At 33.2% G+C, this 20,057-nt stretch overlaps 2 protein-coding genes and 1 long non-coding RNA gene across 3 annotated transcripts; 2 read left to right on the forward strand and 1 right to left on the reverse strand.

The window, feature by feature from the left end:
• The first annotated feature begins 2,200 nt into the window (after positions 1-2,200).
• Positions 2,201-4,159, forward strand: LOC140451008 (uncharacterized). Its single transcript, XM_072544713.1, has 2 exons — positions 2,201-3,322; positions 4,121-4,159. The coding sequence occupies exons 1-2, from the start codon at positions 2,201-2,203 to the stop codon at positions 4,157-4,159; spliced, it is 1,161 nt and encodes a 386-aa protein (XP_072400814.1).
• Positions 4,160-7,479: 3,320 nt separating this feature from the next.
• On the reverse strand, positions 7,480-8,186 carry LOC140449635 (uncharacterized). The gene is made up of 3 exons (XR_011951848.1): positions 8,163-8,186; positions 8,001-8,058; positions 7,480-7,670 (listed from the first exon to the last, which is right to left on the reverse strand). It is a non-coding gene; the product is annotated as an uncharacterized lncRNA (long non-coding RNA).
• A 1,502-nt stretch (positions 8,187-9,688) lies between these two features.
• On the forward strand, positions 9,689-12,591 carry LOC140451009 (uncharacterized). Its single transcript, XM_072544714.1, has 3 exons — positions 9,689-10,517; positions 10,884-11,327; positions 11,597-12,591. The coding sequence occupies exons 1-3, from the start codon at positions 9,689-9,691 to the stop codon at positions 12,589-12,591; spliced, it is 2,268 nt and encodes a 755-aa protein (XP_072400815.1).
• The last annotated feature ends 7,466 nt before the right edge of the window (positions 12,592-20,057 follow it).

Raw genomic sequence — 20,057 nt, forward strand, 5'->3', positions numbered from 1 at the left:
TAAATGTTTTGAAATCTTAAGTCTGATGCTCAATCAACGATAATAATGTATTAGTCTTACCACATCCACTCGGTCCAATAATAAGACACCGTTTTGAATCACCACCAAATAAATACCCGTGTTTTTTTATTTTAATATCTTGCGCAACTACATCATGGTTTGTAATAGGGAGAGATAGTTGTTGTTTTTCGATCTTCATTGTATCTGGGAATGATGTGAGTATATAAAGGGTATCAGATTATATATAAAAGAAAGTATAATGAGACGAAAAAGGATTAGTAGACATCGAACAGTTAAACGAAGAGGTTGCGGATTATTAAATTCTGTCATCAATAAATTACCAGTCGAGGTACACATCCCAGGTTATTCGTATTGTGGACCGGGAACTAAGCTAGAGAAAAGACTTGCACGTGGTGATTCAGGAATAAATTTATTAGACGAAGCCTGTAAAGAACACGACATTACATATTCCCATCATAAAGAACTTGGTGAAAGACACGAAGCTGATAAAATATTAGAGAACAAAGCTTGGGATCGAGTAAAATCCAAAGACGCTACATTTGGTGAAAAAGCAGCAGCTTGGTTAGTTACAACCGCGATGAAGAGTAAACGCAAATTGGGTATGGGGTTACGTAAAAAAATTAGACGTTTAAATAAAAAAGGTGGTTCTTTAAAAAGAAAAAGAATAACTTTGAAAAAACGTATTATTAAAACACCCAAAAAAGGAGGTTTTCTACCTTTACTATTACCGTTAATTGGAGCTTTAAGTGCGGTTGGGGGTGGAACTGCATCCATTATGAAGGCTATTAACGATGCAAAAACCAACCGTGAACAAATAGCTGAACAAAAACGTCATAATCTTGCTATGGAGAAAGGAGGTAAAGGGTTATACTTAAAACCTGCTAAAGGGTATGGGATGTATTTAAAACCATATTCAAAAAACTAATATTCCCCCATCATCCGTTAACAGATGTTGATTTAAAAAAATATGTAAAATTATTAAAAATCCCGCATTTTAGAGATGTATTCATGAGAGATACTTTACCAAGTAAAATTCGAAAATCTGAATGCGGTATTATAAACATGGATTCAAATAAAGGTGAAGGCACACACTGGACAGCTTATACAAAGGATAACAACGATAGATTCTTATGGTGATTTACCACCACCAAGTAATGTGATCAAATACTTTAAAACTGGCGGCTCCGTAAATATATATTATAATTATGAAAGGTTGCAACGTAATTCATACAATTGCGGTCAATACGCATTACAGTTTCTATATAACCATTATAGTTAGGATGTCTGAATCAGTCTAAACAATAGAACCGTCCAGCAAATATGTCGTATAATTTCACTCTGACCGGAAAGTCTTCTATTTTAAGTTATAATTTTAATCCCCCCATTTACCTGGACGAAAGTTTTGAATATGAAGTTGGTTTAACGAACTTTTATTCTTTTAACTCCATACCCAACATTGATGATTCTAATAATATATTTCTCTTTGGCCGCGGTAACATTACTTATACAACTGTTATCCCCTCGGGCTCGTATGAATTGGAAGATATAATTCAAACTTTAAAGGTGTTGATGAAAGAAAGGGATAAAGATGCTTATATAGATATTATTCCAGATAAAAACACATCTAAAGTATCTATTAAGAGTAATTGTTCACTATATTTCGCTATTGAAAACTCAATAGGTAAAATTTTTGGATTTAAGGGAAGAGAACTGGAAGCAAATAAAATCCATGTTTCTGATGAACCAGTAGATATTTCAGTGACAAATGCAATCTGTGTTGATTGCAATATCGCTTCAGGCTCGTATTTAAATGGAAACCCAGTTCATATAATCCATCAATTTTTTCCGACCGTACCTAGTGGGTATAAAATAGTTGAGTCACCTCAAAATATTTTATATTACCCCATCAGCGTTAGGACAATCAACAACATTAGTGTAAAAATTGTTGATCAAAACGGTAAATTACTTAATTTTCGACAAGAAGAGATTACTATTAATTTACATTTACGACAACGATTATAATGGTTCTAAACTTTTCTCGCCAACAACCTGATTACATAAAAAACTATAAAAGAACCGACAAAACACAAAAATTGAACAGTTTCAAAAAAACAAGTGGAATATTAACACCATCTAATCGGTTATTATTAAAAAAACTTGGCTTAAAAGTTTTAGTGTGATGGAAGTGTTACAAGTAACCGGTCAACCTTATAACGATACAACTAAACAGGAATATCAATTTCACACCTATTCACCATACATTCCCGGAAAGTTGAACTACAACGATGAAATACGAATCCCTATTCAAGATCTCGACGCGTATACGTTACCGTCAACATCATACCTAGATATTGAGGGAAAACTACTCACCCACGACGATAAGGAACCAACAAAACTTAAATTCATAAATAACGCTATTTCCTTTTTATTTCGTGAGCTACGGTATGAGTTAAATGGGGTTATTATAGACTCTGTTCGAGAGGTCGGACTGGTATCAACAATTAAAAATTATTTAAGTCTTAACGAAAACGAAAGTATTCTGTTCCAAAATGCTGGATGGTTCCCAAAAGCAGGGAATGAAAAAATAATTGTGGATGCTCATGGTAACTTTAACGTGTTTATCCCATTACGATTATTATCAGGATTTTTTGAAGATTTTAGAAAAATTATTATGAATGTGAAGCAAGAGCTTATTTTAATAAGATCTAATGATGATGTGGACGCAGTTGTAAGTATAGACGACACCGAACGCCCTAAAGTTGAAATAACAAAATTGCAATGGAATGTCGCCCATGTTAGCCCAAGCATGCGTGAACAACTACGATTAAATAGTATAGCTCATAAAAATATTGAGCTACCAATTAAATTTCGTTCGTGGCAAATGGCACGAACAACACGGCATACGTGGGCGGTAAAAACCAGTACTAATATTGAAACACCTAGACATATCATTATTACATTTCAAAAAGGGAGAAAATCAAAGATTACTAAAGATATGAGCAAATTTGATCATAACGACCTCAAAAATATAAAAGTATTTTTGAATTCTGAAAGATATCCTTATAATGATTTACAAATAGATTTTGAAACCAATAAATTCGCTCAAATTTATGAAATGTTTGGAAGTTTTCAGACAAGTTATTATAATTTAAGTTTAAATCAACCGATATTTAACCCGCAAGATTTTAAAACTAAGACGCCGCTTATACATAAAGATTGCAGTAGACAGAAAGAAGTGATTCAAAATGGATCCATCGTTCTGCGGATCGAATATGAAACAAATACACCATCAACAACTGATGTATCCGCATATTGTTTAATTTTACACGAGAAAGAATTTACATATAATCCATTAACAAAAATAGTAAAACAGTATTAATACGCATGCGTTTTAACTGTATATTATTCAATAGTAATAATTACAAACGTTAGTTGATGATAGAACGTTCACACGAAAACACGATAAACAAATTTATAAACAATTTAAAAGAACTTAAAAAACAAATTCAACAATACGAAGCATTCAAACAAGTTCTCCAAAAACTCCAACAGTTAAAAATATGAAACTTGTTATTGATATCCAAGGTTTTAAAATTGAGAATAATAGGTTTATTTGTAAAGAATTAGCGTGTTACTCGGGTGATAAAGTTGTAATATATATTTTTAAACCACCTTTCCCATTACAAATGTTACCTCCTGATCTAATTCAGCAAGCTGTATGGTTAAGCAAACACCATCACTGCATCTCTTGGAATGAAGGTTTTACCCCCTTATACGAATTTAAAAAAATTATCAAGGAATTAACAGATAAAGCTGAAATTGTTTATGTAAAAGGGATGGAAAAAGCGAATTACATAAGAAAATATTCTTCCACACCTGTAATTGAAGTAGGCGAATTCCCACCACTACCAATATCAGAAGCAAAATGTTTTTACCACTCTAAACAAAAATGTATATGCGCCCTTTCAAATGTATTTTTTATTTATGAAAATTTTGTAATGGAATAAATTTGAATAAAAACAATATATTTTTCACTTTTTTATTTTTTTGATCCAAACTACAATAATAAGTTCTATCTATAACCTACTTGCACCTACAGGTTCCAGCCAAACAACCTTCATACTCTTGGGAATGTTGACACGCTTCAATCATCCCAGAATCCCTGGTGCTAGCAGGTGTTCCATGAGCTTACAGAACCTAAACAACCTTCACATTTGAAGGGATGTTGATACCCCTTACACTGCAACCGTTTCAGAATCCTTGGTGGTAGCAGGTCTTCTATAGGCTTAAGAGATTCCAATTGTTGGTATTGGACAAGTTTTGGAAAAAGGGTGTCGAAAGTTGACGTCTTTTTTAAAAATTGGTCCACCCACAACCAAACGTCGGAAAATTTGAAAATTCTTTCCAAAGCTGTGTCTAACAGATAACGTTTTGTCGGGTATTCGTTGACATACAGACGTAATTTCAAGGGTAGACACACATCATCAAATATGTTGTTTTGACCGAGTTCACAAAGTGCCTCCACCCAACAGTTTACACAAATTTTATTCAATTTTTTTTTGTTGGTATAATATCCAATAGATGTTAAATTAGGTGTTGATTTTTCACTAAGTAATTTCACTTTATCCATAGTAAATTTAATACTTTCTTGAAACATGATTATAGTCTAAACTGATTTTGGAATTACATTAACGAAGTTATATACCATCAACCCCCACTAAACCATATCGAAACCGGTTTTAAAGCTCGTGTCGCTAATACCCCCACCTTTCTTTGTTACCAATAGTATATTCAACTCTATAATAAGTAGTACAAAAACATTTTATAATTTATTACAAATTATATATAAAAAAGATAGAATTACATTTCATCAGGCTTGCAAACAGACATGTAGAATGCTTTATGCACTCATCAATAGGTAAATCGTATGGCTCCCATTTGTGTATTTCGACCTTACAGTAGAAACAGCTAACGACATCGACATTCCCTATATGCTAGAACCCTGCTTTGCTTAACAACACGAGTTAACTGCACCTTTCCAATATTTAAAGGATGGTAAACGATCTTCAAACAGATGTATACTACCAAAGTTACCATCGTCAAGACACATTTTTAATTGAAATATATATAAAAATATTTTAATTATTTATTAACAAAATAAAAAAATTAATAATACATATTATTAAAATATATGGTATTATATTGTTAAAACTTCGTTGAACACATTTTTTTTTTGAACTTCGATATTTTGTCGCCAACATTTTTGCAAAAAAACAGTCGCTATACTTTAAATGCTCTTCAATTGGTATATCGGAAGGTTCCCATTTATATATTTCAGTATTGCAGTAGAAACACCGAACTATATCACTAACCCCTGTATAGTAAAACCCAGCTTTGCTTAATAACAGGGGTTCAACTGTACCCTTCCAATATTTAAAAGAAAGTAAACGGTCTTCAAATTGCCGCCCAGTACGAGATATACTATCATTGTTACCGTCGTCAAGACACATATTTAACTAATAAGTTAGTTCGGAAAATAATCTATATACGTAAACTTATATTGGAGGGAGGTATAAGCTTGAAATTTTTAAACAATTATCACATTAATAACACTAATTGCGCTATAAAAAGAAAAATTTATATTAACAAAAAAGACTGACAAGATACAAAACCAATAAGACCTTGACCGTTTGTTCACATTTGTTACCCACGTTCATAGGATAAAAAGAATAAAACCTTGACCGGTTATTCACCTATCTTTGTTTGAACCGGTTTGGTGACTGAATATTCACCTTTTTTTGTCTATGGTCGGACTATAGAATAAAAAGAAAAAATCCAACAAGACCTTGACGGGGCAATTACCCCCATTGTGGTTAAACCTGTTTAGCTCAGTCTTAAAGATGCTACTTTCGGTTGAGTTCTATCCAAAAATATTTGTTAGACAGTAAGCCTTACACATTCAACCATGGAAGTTGGTTCTCCAAGTATCATTGTAGAGAGTGGTGTGTGTGACTCTAGTACAGATTGGGATAATTATAGCATCATTAGTGATGATGGTCCATGCGATTCTACTACGAATTGTAATCTATCTGTATGGAGTTTGTCAACACTCGAGCTATCAGAGGAGTTTAGTTCTTTGTCGGAGAGTGACATGTCAGATATAGAAAATGATAGTTTATTGTATAGTGACGTGGAATTTCAGGATGTCTCGGAAGATGATGTGTTTTTGGGACCTGTGATAGCACCACCCGAACTGATTGAGGATGTATCGGGAAATAATATGTTTTGCGGACCAGAGATAACACCATTCGAACTAATTAATGAACCGATAATTATCTATTAATCGTTTAAATATTAGTACTTTATTATGGTAATATATTTGTAATTCAATTATGTTGCAAATCCTTATTAGTTATTTTTGTACTCAAATTCTATACTTATAACCATATGCTTACCATGAAGTTTTATTGAAATCTCTTTTTAATAACTGTATTTAAAAATTTAAAATAAATGTCTTAATGCTTTTCCGTTTTCTCCTTTATTACATACAAAAACAAAATACATGGTTATAACAACAAATCTACTAAGTTATAAATTAGAGCTGGAGGGTTAGATAATAGAACAAGTGATGGAGTTTTACTATCTAGGCATCGCACTATCTAGCTATGGAAGGCTTAAAACAGAAGTGGGAGATCAAGTTAATAGAGCAGAGCTGCAGGTTACCTGAATGAAACAATATGGAGAAAAAAAATATCAGGGAAGAAATGAAAGGTAGGATTTACAAAACAGCCATCAGGCTAATAATGACATACACAGTAGAAACACGAACTGACACAGAGAGAACAAAAAGAATGTTAGCAGAGATGAACACCCTCAGAAAAATCGATGGTAGGGTACTATGGGATAGAGCTAGAAATCTAGATGTTGAAAAGAATGCTAGAAACAACATAGATAAAAACCCTCAGAAAAATCGATGGTAAGACGCTATGGGAGAGTGCTAGAAGTATAGATATACTACGGAGATGTACGGTAAACAACATCAAGAAATGGGGTAGAAATAGAAGAGTAGAATGGAATGATTATATGAGTCTAATGACAACAAATTGAGTAGTAAAGATGGTAAGAGACTGTCACCTAATGGGGAGACGATTAGCGGAACGACCACGAAAACGATGGAGCGACAACTTACTGGAGGAGCATTGAAAAACGGATAGAGTCATATCTACACGAAATGAAGAAAAAAATATAGAAATAACAATTTTTAGATGTTTTTTATTAAAAAACGATATAGAAAATCACAATAAAAATCATGTATACACAAAATGAAGAAGAAGAAAATATAAAAACAACAATTTTTAGATATTTTTTATTAAAAAATAAACAATATATACAAATATAAACATAATTAAAAGTAAACTATAAAAGCTACATATACTTATATACACAAAATGAAGAAGAAGAAAATATAGAAACAACAATTTTTACATATTTTTTATTCAAAAATAAATAATATATTTATATAAATATCTAAACACAATTAAAAATAAACTATATAGACTATATATACCTATATACACAACTAAAACTAAATATTATATACAAAAATAGACTAAAACTAAATTTACGTAACAGGGTCGTCGGGGTGGGATCTGTAACAAAGAAATAGCAGAATGTAGAACTACATAAAATATCATAATGATATATAAAATTAAAGGTGACACTTAATGAAGAAAAAATTAAAATTTCACAATAGAGAATAAACTAAATTTTCGTTTGTAAAAATTCATGGAAAACTGTTTTATTATGATGCTAAAGAAGGAAAGGTTGGTGTACAAAATTAAAGGTAGTACTTAATGAAGAATAAATTAAAATTCTGTAATAAATAATAAATTAAATTTTTGCTTGTAAAAATTTGTGGAAAACTGTTTTAATTATGATTGTAAAAAGTAAAAGTTAAGGTAAAAAATTGGATTACTCACGGTTTACTCATCCCCCAGCATCGCAGGATATCACCACCAGCATTTTTGTTGAAAAAGTCTGTAACAAACAAAAAACATTATCAGTATTGTAATTATCATTAATAGCATTACGTAAATTTTGTTAGTAAAATTGTTGTAACATATTGTAATAAAAATTCTTACCTCGAGAATCCGTTCTTACAGTATTGGCTAGGAAAGTTTTGGTGTTGTTTATGTCTTGTGTCAACCGGATTTGTTCTTCGTGGAAAGCCACCATAATTTTTTCAGCATATGCTAAAATATTTTCGGTGGCTTTCTTAAGCAGCTCACTATTTTTTATACTCTCGTTCAAACTTTCCTGGAGACGGTCCGCATGCTGCTCCAGAGCCGACACAACTCCCCCCTTGTAATTCTCGAAAAACGCTTGATGGTGAGTTTCTACTTTTTTCGGGATTTGTAGGGCGCTTGCCGCTACATTAATCAATGATGGCTCCGAATTCGATAATAATTTTTTTTCCCAGACTTGGGTTTCCGTCAACGGTTTCTCTCTTGGTGGTGATCCATAATCAGATATACCTAATACTCGATAGAGGATAAGTTTTCACCTAAGGGTGTTTCCTCTTCAGAGTCGGAGATATCCTCGAAAGGTGTAGAGGTGCTTGGAGGAGCGTGCACCTCCGCAGCTACTTGCTTCACCATTTTATGTTTGCATGCAGCCTCTTCGGCGGCATGAAGAATGTCATCCTTAATAAATGTGGATGACTGAACGACATTCTCATTAACCGCGGAGTGCACCGTCGCTTTAGTTTTTAGTTTTTTTTGATTGTTTATTTTAAAAATAAGGCGCTGAGCCTCACTAATTTTTTTACAACTTACAAAAACAACACTCTCTTCCGACGGTGCACGCTGCCTATCCCTTATTTTACAGACCGGAGAAGAGATCGAAGACGGGACCGATCTTGGTGACGGCGGTGCGATCGCGGACGGAATCGAATTTTCACACACCGGCGGCGGCGACTCGATTGAAGGAGGAACCGTGTTAATTAATTGTCTTTTAGCTAACGGTTCCTCAAACTCAGTATCTGGCACACTATTATATAAAACTCTTTTTTTAGCCAACAACCCCGGCTCGCGACGCGCAGAACGTTGTACGGTTTTCATTGCGAAAAGAAGCGACTATTTGAAATTGCATAACTTAAACGGGGTTATATACAATAAACCGAACCCAAGCCAAGCAACGCGAAATGGTGGGTGAAACAGGATCTACACTTGCTGTAACAAAGAAAGGTGAATACTCGAAGGCGATGTAAGCTCTCGCAAATGAAGTGAATACTCTTACATGACCTACATAGACAACAAAGAAATCCTACACCCACCTTCCAACAACTCTAATGAAAGGTCTTGACGCCAGGAATACGAATATGTTATTATTTTTTAGAAAAAATTACGCATATAGCGGTAAAGCGGTAAAAAGCGGTAAAAAAACTATTTTTTGTTACACTTTTACTTTTAACCACGCTTATAAATGCGTAATTATCTATATTTGGGATATATTGTTAGTTTTTGTAATTATTTACTCTAATAATACCATAAAACCGGTATTTCCAGTTTAAAACCGGTAATCAAAACAAGTTTATATTTATACCCCACACTTCTTTCGTTATTGTTCATTTTCGTGTCGTACAGTCACCTAGCTTCAGTCAACAACCATGCAGTGTAACTCTTGTTTAAAAGTTTTATCCAACAAAAGCAGTGTAAGTAGGCATAAACGGGAAAGTTGTCCGGAACGATTCAATAAAGGGAAAAAGGTGAAACTTAATGATGACCCAGATGTTGTTACATCCGCTAATAATTACAATTCAACCATTGTAGAAGCAACTCCCTTTAGATCTATTGTTCATCCAGTTACCACTACATCCAATGTTATCGAATGTCAAGATTGTTATAAAAAAATTTCTGGGAGAGGACTAACAGGACATTTACGTAGTAATTCACACAAAAGTGTTATTAGTAATGATAGTGGGGTTGAGAAACTATCAAGTGCGTTTAAAAATCGTATCGGTAGTTACCGTCTTTCTAGCAACAAACATCATACTGATCACTTGGAATTTTTTAGTGTAATTGAAGGTAACGTTTTGAAGCTCCTACATAACTATTTACATAAATTTAAAGTGTTAAAAGTTAATTTCGAACTTTACTCTATGTACACAATACCTGAAAAAGATACTTATGATTTAAAATCATTTAATACAAAAAATCAGATTATTACTATTTCTACTAATTTGAAACAAGCATATCAAGATTTTATTAGGGAGATATTACCCAAGGTTTCGGAAATACAAGAAAAGGAATCTGGATGGAGTCTTTTACAAATCCAATCATTAGAAGTTAACATTAATAAGTACAACCCTCTACGATCTTCTTCATATATCAGGTTACCACGACAAATCGAGATGAAGAAAGCAATTATTAATATAATGAATAAAGATGAAGCATGTTTTGGTTGGGCGGTAAACGCATCAATTTTTGACCCAACAGGTAAATCCAATCTTACTACTTCTTATCCGCATTATACTAGTCTCTTAAAGTTCCATAATATAGAATTCCCTATGAAACTCTCAGATATACCAAAATTTGAATTACTAAATAATATTTCGATTAACGTTTTTGGGATTAGTGAATGTTTTAAAAATAATATCACACAATTGGAAATCGTTGGACCGTTGTATCATACAAAATCTAAAAAAGCTACACATGTTAACTTATTACTTATTTTTGATGAGTACGGGAATAGTCATTATTGTTACATTAAAAATTTATCGCGGTTAATATCAAAACAAAAATCACACCATAATGGTCAGACTTTTCTATGTAACGGTTGCTTACAATTTTTCTCATCCTTAGAACGTCTTCGCAAACATGAAGACAACGATTGCAACTTTGTATATACTAAGCTTCCAACTACCAACATGATTCTCAATAAATATGGACATCTACAAAAAGAAAATATCTTGCAGTTTTCCAACTTTCAGAAACAAATGCAAGTTCCGTTTGTTATATATGCTGATTTTGAGAGTATACTGCAACCGATACAATATGCAACACCTTCTGATAATTCCTCGTTTACTGTCAAAACCTATCAGCATACACCATATTCGTTCGGTTTTTATGTTAAATGTTATTTTGATGACAGTTTATCACAACTTATCATTTATCGCGGTGACAACGTGGTTGAAAAGTTTATTCAAAAACTAGAAGAAAAAGTTTACACTATTTATCATAAATATCTTAAACATATTAAACCTATGAAAAAACTCACACCAGAAGAGGAATTACAATTTTTTACTAGTAAGTGTTGTCACATTTGTGATAAACCGTTCGATATTAACGAAATTAAAGTTAGAGATCATTCACATCTAACAGGGTTGTTTTCTGGCGCGGCTCATAACGCTTGTAATTTAAATTACAAATTACCAAGTTCATACCTGTATTCATGCATAATTTAACCAATTACGATTCGCATCTGTTCATAACAAAATTAGCTCAGAATAACGAAAAAATTGATGTTATTGCACAAACTAAAGAAAAATATATATCATTCACCAAACTACTTTTAGTTGATCGTGGTGATTTAGAGCGAAATATATATTTAAAATTAAGGTTTGTAGATTCTTTCAGATTTTTACCTCATTCACTGGATAATTTAAGTAAAACCCTAAATGATAATCAATGTCTACAGTTACAAAAATATTGTCGATCAAATGAAGAGTTCGGATTGTTACGACAAAAAGATGTTTTCCCTTATTCATACCTGGATAACTTTTCAAAACTTGGTGAGGTATCTTTACCCACACACGAAGAATTTTTCGATATTTTAAAAGGTGAAGGCATTTCCGATGAAAAGTACTTACGACCTAAGCGAGTTTGGGAAGTTTTTAATTGTAACACTTTAGGAGAGTACTCAGATGTTTATTTAAAATCAGATATTTTATTATTAGCTGATGTGTTCGAAAACTTTCGACATAATTGTTTATTTAACTATAAACTAGATCCTGCTCAATATTTAACAGCTCCATCACTTAGCTGGGATGCTATGTTGCGTAAAACTAATGTTCAGCTTGAATTATTGACGGATATAGACATGCTCCATTTTTTTAAAAAGGGTATAGGTGGAGGTATAAGTCAGTGTAGCACTAGATTTGCTGCTGCAAATAATCAGTATTGTGGGAATTATGATTGTTCTAAACCTACTTCATATATTCTTTATTTAGATGCTACAAACCTTTATGGTTACGCTATGAGTCAATTCCTTCCGCATGGTGATTTTCGATGGTTAGATGATGTAGAAATCACTCATTTTGATTGTTTATCAGTCGATGATGAATCTCCAAAGGGGTATGTCTTAGAAGTTGATTTAGCTTATCCTGAAACATTACATGATTTCCATAACGACTTACCGTTTTGTCCTGAAAATCTGATTCCTCCTAATAGTAAAGATCCCAAGCTTGTATTAACGTTGTTACCGAAAAATAAATATATTATCCATTATAGAAATTTGAAACAGTGTACTGAACAAGGTTTAAAGGTGACTAAAATTCATCGAATTCTATAATTTTCTCAATCACCGTGGTTAAAACCTTATATTGAATTAAACACAAATTTACGTAATTCTTCAAATAATGAATTTGATAAAAGTAAATATAAAAATTACACAAACTCTATTTACGGGAAAACTATGGAAAACGTTGATAAGAGGGTTGATATTAAACTTTTATCCCACTGGGAAAACTTGCCTGGGAGCGTCGGTGCTGAAGGGTTTATTAGTATGCCGAATTTTCACTCTGTTTCAATATTTTCTGATAATTTAGTTGCAATTCAAATGAATATCCTAAAAATAATTTACGACAAACCGGTATATGTCGGTTTTTCAATTTTAGAAATATCCAAAATTCGTATGTATGATTTTTTCTACAATTACATTAAAGCTAAATATGTAGATAATGTCGCACTTTTGTATACCGACACTGATTCATTAATTTTACACATTCAAACAGAAAACGTTTACCGCGATATCAAAGAAAACCTTAATTTATTTGATACATCCAATTACCTCGCCGATAATATCTTTAATATACCAGAAACACCATCAGTGGTTGGTAAATTAAAGGATGAGTTTAAAGGTAAACCAATTACAAATTTTTGTGGTACTGGTACCAAAGCTTATTGTGTGACATTAAGTAACAATGATAACCTTAAAAAAGCTAAGGGAATTTCCAAAAACGTTATAAATAAATCTTTAACATTTACGGATTATAAACAAGTAGTTGATAATACTAATGCAAAGATTTATCGTAAAATGTATACATTTAAGTCACATTTACATGAAATGTATACTGAATTAAAAAATAAGGTTGCTTTAACTTCCCACGATGATAAGAGATATGTTATACCCGGAACTATTAACACATTAGCGTGGGGTCATTACAAAATAGATACGTTTATACCTAACCAACAACAAAAAAATCTCGATTATTTAATCCAGCAAGCTAAACTACTTCTACCAGAAGCAGAAAATGATGGTGGGGATGAATTTTATGTAGATAGTTTTGAACTGGATTTTTTATCGTAGTGGGAGAGTTTGTTGGTGGGGTGTTTGTTTAATAACACGTTGTAGAGCTAATTCCTACAGTTCTTCAGCTTTACTGCTAGTATTTACAATGTGGATGTGTTACGTTACCGAAATTGAAGTTACGGATTTAAAAAGTGGTGTTCAAAACTTACACCAACTTTTTTCAAATCTGGAGTTTGATGCTTCTCATGAAGCCGTTTATGGTGCAGTACGTCCATCATCTTATTCTCCAGAATTTTGTAAAGAATTAGCTAAAAAATATGAAAAAGGTGCTGAAATCTGTGACTTGTATCTTAAAAACCAAATATGTTTATATGGATTTGTATCGTTACTAAAAGTTGTAAAGTTGGATGGTTATTTAATTCGAATAAAAGACTATCTTCCATCTGTTTTATACGAAAAAGAAGAAAATAACGAAGATGATACTTCCAGTAATGAAGTTATTGATAAAGACATTGATGGTATGGTTGAAGATGGTTCAAGTAAATCACAAACTTAATAATCTTATATTTAGACTTTATTGTATTAACGGTATAATGTATTTAATAAAAGCATTTCTGTACTAATAATAATTGTTTTATTTACGTATTTAGCATTTATTAATATGGTGTGAGTGTAAAATGTACCTGGTTTCCACCACATATTCTATATAATGAATTTATCCAAATAAAGCTACCGTGTTTGAAACACTATTGTACTTCACTATTCTGTTTCACTATTAACCTACTTCTTGTTTTTTTCCTTATTTTACCTTATAAAAATAAAGTTGTCTATTGCTAATTCTTGTTTTTACATACCTGACCTGTTTGACTTTCACTGATAATGTATATTTTTATCCTTTGTGTGTAACGTTCATTAACCCCTTGACCGATCGTTGATCCCTTGACCGATCGTTGACCCCTTGACCGATCGTTGATCCCTTGACCGGTCGTTGATCCCTTGACCGATCGTTGATCGCTTGACCGGTCGTTGACCCCTTGACCGGTTATTGACCCCTTGACCGGTCTTTGACCCCTTGACCGGTCGTTGACCCCTTGACCTCGACCCTTCGTTGACCCCTTGACCGATCGTTGACCTCGTCAGTGGTGGGGGGTATACAAAAGGGTAGGGGTCGGTGGTGGGGGGTATACGAACGGTGCGGCTAGAACTCTCACCCCTTACCTCACCATTGGAGGGGGGTATAATAATGGTGGTGGGGGGTATACGAACGGTGCGGCCAGAACTCTCATTTGCCCTCTACTAATGTTCTATCATTGAACGACTTGTCTATCAAAAAATTGGCGAAACAATAGTATCAGCATCAAATTTCATCGAGCAGTCCCCCTTGCCGTGAAAATTAACAAAAAAAATTTAAAAAAAATGTCCTTCATATAAATGGGAAGCGATGATAAGCAGTGCTAAAAATGATCCTATTCCTTCATATGAAAGAATATAAAGCATTGCTTGCTCTAAACAAATACCGCCACATTTAAGAAATGCTGCATTAGGAAAGTCAGATTGGGGGAATATATTTGAAGATGAACACTCCAGTTATTGTGTATGGGTTAGCGGATATTGGCTTCAGCAGCATCTTCTAGACGTATGCAAATCATGTTTTTTTACATTCAAAAAAGTCCATGAGATCTTAAACAAATTTTTACTGGTGAGTTACGATCATACTCACGAAGTTTATGATGCTGATGAGATTTTTGAATGCGTATATCAGCAAAAATATTATTGGTGTCATAGTTGTTTTACAAACATTTTATTCGATTTAAAAGATTACGTTATTACCTAGTAATAACAGGTTTGATGATTCTGATATAGACAGTAATATTGATTCTTTTGAGATGAATGACAATGTCTAATATCCATAAGCTACTATCTTTTCTCTTTCTTGTATATTGTAATAAATAAATAAAGATATATATATATATATATATATATATATATATATATATATATATATATATATATATATATAATCATGTTATTATGTCATGTTTTATATAAAATAAAAACTCCAAATTTGTAATTTTATCATTTATTTAAATCATTAATTTTATAAAAATAAACGAATTTTATAAGAGCATTATTTGTCATATCATCTGGCATTATAGAACAAATGCATACAATATTTGCAAGGGGCTTAAAGTATCTGCAGTATTTTTACAAAAATCTAAAACATTATAATATGTAATATTCAAAAAAGTTAAAATTTTCTAACAACTGTATTGTCACCTCGGGGGAACAAATATGGGTCTAACCACCTTCTGATATCCCCGGGTGCTCTGTAGAGGGCTTCGGAGTAAACGTCGTGAGCTCCTCTACTTAAGTCCATTTTCGGGTTATGGACTCGGAAAATATTTATATCTTCGGTGTCTTGCCTTGGAAAAGGCAAGATATTTCTTACACAACAAATTCCTCGTCGAAAATGGTACATTAGGTTGTGGTCTTCCGATGGCTTGTCTTGAGAAAGACAAGATATTTTCTTACATGGCAAAGGATTGTCGAAATAAAAACACCAAGTTAAAGTTGAAAATAACTCTCAGCCACAGAGTATGGAAAATAGAACAGGAGCAGAGCCCCGAGAGCACTAAGCTCTCGGAGAGCCCGCGAGGAACTGACCTGGCTGACCTGAGAATCGCCAATATTTATATGTGCCGTTCGAGCGATAAATAGGGATTTCCAGGTCAAGAGCCAATGGGAAAATTTGAGGCGGGGCGATGCGCATCGAAATGCGCACTAGTCCACAGGCTATGGCATTCGATGACAGTATATGAGGCGATATCGCGCTAGTGTTAAGTTCAACAATTTGCTTCACTTTTTCTTTATCCATATAGTACTCCACACCATGCTTCTTGACAATATTGAATTTACAGTCATCGTAAACTATCGAGGAAACAGTGCAGTATTCTTCGCATGGAAAAGTTTGGTGCTTGTTGTCATCAGTTGATTGAAAAAAATCAATTAGTTGTTGTGTGATGATTGAAATTAAGAAATGCCCTTCGTATACGTTGAGTGATATTCTGTTGGGTTTATATTGTTGAGATAAAATGAACTATATACTTCATAGTCCGATAACTTGTATGTTGTAGCAAGCAGGTAGAAAAATTCTGATTTGGCGGCAGCCTCATAATTTTCCAAAGCTCTATCTAATTCTTGATTATAGTCTTCGGTGATGGGCATATCGATGCTAAATCACCTGAAGAATACCCACTATCTTGAGAGCTCCTCCACTCTTATGACTTTACTGACACTTATACCTTATATTTTATAATCCCCTACTCCTAGTGGGCATATTACACGTGGACAGAAATACACCTTGCTCCAACTGATTATGCAGGGAAATATCCAAGGAAAGAGAAGCATAGGGAGGCGTAGAATGTCATGGCTGCGCAACATGAGAGAGTGGTACGGATGTACATCAAATGAACTTTTCAGAGCAGCCGTCTCAAAAGTCCGAATAGCTGTGATGATTGCCGACCTCCGCCGCGGAGATGGCACTTGAAGAAGAAGACTCCTTCTGGTTAATAACAACCTCTTTTTCAAAAAAATTTATTGCTACGTGACAGATTAAAAAGTAGATCTTTCTAAACTGTGTCATTAACGTTAATCCAGCTGTTATGTTTGCTGTCCATACCGAGCCATTTCACATACATCTTATTGTATTTTTGTTTTTGTTTTGTACTTTTTCAACCAGGCACATGTCAGGGTTTGATGTTTTCTGCAACTCTTCGTAAAATCCACGGCTGATCGGTGTAACTTGCATGGTACACCGATCAGTTTGTTATCAAAACTTTTGTTATTTGTGATCACGACATGCGTATGGAAGCGAAACATGGACGCTAACAAAAAGAGAAATAAATAAATTGCTGGTGTGGGAACGTAAAATTCTTCGAATGATATATAGCCCTTGCAGAGACAGCGTGACAAACGAATGGAGGGACAGATACAATAACCAGCTAGAGTCTCTATTCGGAAAAGAAAATCTAGTCAGATATATAAAGGCCAATAGACTCATGCAGACAGCTACTGTGTGATACGCAGTAACGACAATCGCCTTATAAATAATGTGATTTGGGAAAAGCCAGAGGGAAGAAGGTCTGTAGGGCGGCCTAGAAAAAGGTGGAAAGATGCAGTCAAAGAAGATCTAGAGAAAATGGGCGTGCGACAATGGAAATTACTGGCACAGGACCGACAAACATGGAAGGCAATAGTAAACGCGGTAAAGACTCACGAGGAGTTGTAGCGCCATTGATGATGATGATCACGACACCCAAACGAGATTCTTCCAATTAGTCAACACCCAAGAACTTCTTAAAAGGTACATGAACAAACTTAGACTTATCAACAAAGTCCGTATTGCATCAAGAAGTGTAAATACGAACTTAAAAGTTCTCCGCATTTTAAAGTTTAATTTCAGATAGTTTTACATATAAACTTAAGTTATATTGAGTTGTCGATTAACATTCGTCGAGTGTACATCGAAAACAATTAGGCAGCGTGAATTATCAGTACCAGTTTTTATTTAATATTTGTAGTTGGGTCTATTGAACTATTAGGTTTGTGTGTGTGTGTTTAACACAATATGGAAATTGATGACGATCGGAATATCCCACCAGATCGGGGAAGAAAGGAAAGTCAGTATGAAAATCTAAATTTAAATTATAAAAATCAAAACGGCAATAATAAGGTAAGTGAAATATCTATTGAAAAGAATTATTATTCACTTGGAGATCAGGGACCGTACCATGTTTTTGTAGAAAATAAATCAGGAAATGTAGGTAAATTGCATAGAATAGGAGCCGCAAGGTTAATATTAAATGCTGAAAATGAAATTAAACATAACATTGTTATTATTTCAATAATTGGTAGAAATAAACTGAAAGTAGAATGTAATACATTTTTGGCCGCAAATAAATTAGCTGAATCTAAAACATTATGGGATAAAAACTATGATGCGTATATACCTACTTTTTACACACAAAAACGAGGTGTTATTAGACATGTAGATACTGATATTTCTGAACCTGAATTAAAATGTTTAATTAAAGGTAAATTTGGTCAGGTGGTTACAGATACACAGGTTAAGCGGATGTTTAGAAAATCTGACGATAAATTAATTCCTACGGGGACTGTTATTGTCTCTTTTAAGAGACAAACAATTCCTAGTTAAGTAGTAATGGAAAAAATTGTTTATGACGTCGAAACATATATTCCTAAAATAATACAATATTTAAAATGTTTTGTACATCTTACATTTTGTATACCTTACAAATATTGTTGCTCGTTGGCCTGGATCCACACATGATTCTTCTATATTTCAGAATAGTCAAATATTAAATTTTGAAATAAGAAGATATCCAAACTGTCTTTTGTTAGAAGGTAGTGGATACCGTTTAACGATCAAAATATTTAATTTGACTTGTTTATTTTTTTCAAAATTTCCTTTCACTCTGCACTAAGTTCATCAACACCTCTAAAAGGATAAATATTTATAAGAAATTATTTTTTCAGGATTACTTGACGACACCATTTTTAAATCCAAGAACAAATGGTCAAAATACGATATAATACAGCAGATATTAGAACCAGGAATACTGTTGAAAGAAAATATGGTGTTCTAAAACTAGGATTTCCAATTCTACCATTAGGAATAAGGCTTAAATCGAAAACTGCCATTGAGGTAATATTAGTTACATAATATTTGTATCGCTGAGAAAGAAGAGCAACTACCTAAGGATTTACCTAATGTTGATGAATACATAGATAATGGGCAGATACCTGAAGTAAACAATCAAAATGTATATGGAGTTGTGAGAGAAGTCTTAGTTGATACTTATTTTGATTGATTTATTAAATGTATCATTACAAATAAAGTTAAATATCAAATTAAAGTATAGTAGTTAAGCTATTTATCGTGTTTTTGTTGGAAATTTATATAACAGTTACATATGAAGCGTGCATTTCCATAACGTTGTAAGTGCCAATATGCCTCATTTGGTTTTTTTAAGTTAAATGAGTTGCAAGTGCCATGTTCCATCGCCTAAAATTTATTTCATGTCGATATGGCTAGCGACGGCGTGAAAAGTAGGGATAAAGTAGAGGTGCAAGTCATAACGTTGTAAGTATCGTAGTGCAATTCTGTTAAATGTAGAGTGGTGCATCAGTTACTAAATTATTTTTGTTTGGACGTGTTGGGTTGGGTTTAAACTACAGAAAAACGGTCCAAAAAGAAAAGAAGAGTTGTTGACCGTTACAAAGAAAATGCCACCAGCTGATGTAAGTATGGTTTAAAGAGATACCTATCTAAATAGACGTTAAAACATAAATATTTTTTTTTTGTTTAAACCTATCTAAATAATCCAAAATTGTTTTAGGTAAAATGCAAGTGTCCACTAGCATGTAGATCCATATGACTGGAATACCTTGTTGAGTTGTACAATCATTTCTATGAAATGGCTGAT

This window comes from Diabrotica undecimpunctata, chromosome 9, assembly GCF_040954645.1.
Source record: "Diabrotica undecimpunctata isolate CICGRU chromosome 9, icDiaUnde3, whole genome shotgun sequence".
Lineage (NCBI taxonomy): Eukaryota > Metazoa > Arthropoda > Insecta > Coleoptera > Chrysomelidae > Diabrotica > Diabrotica undecimpunctata.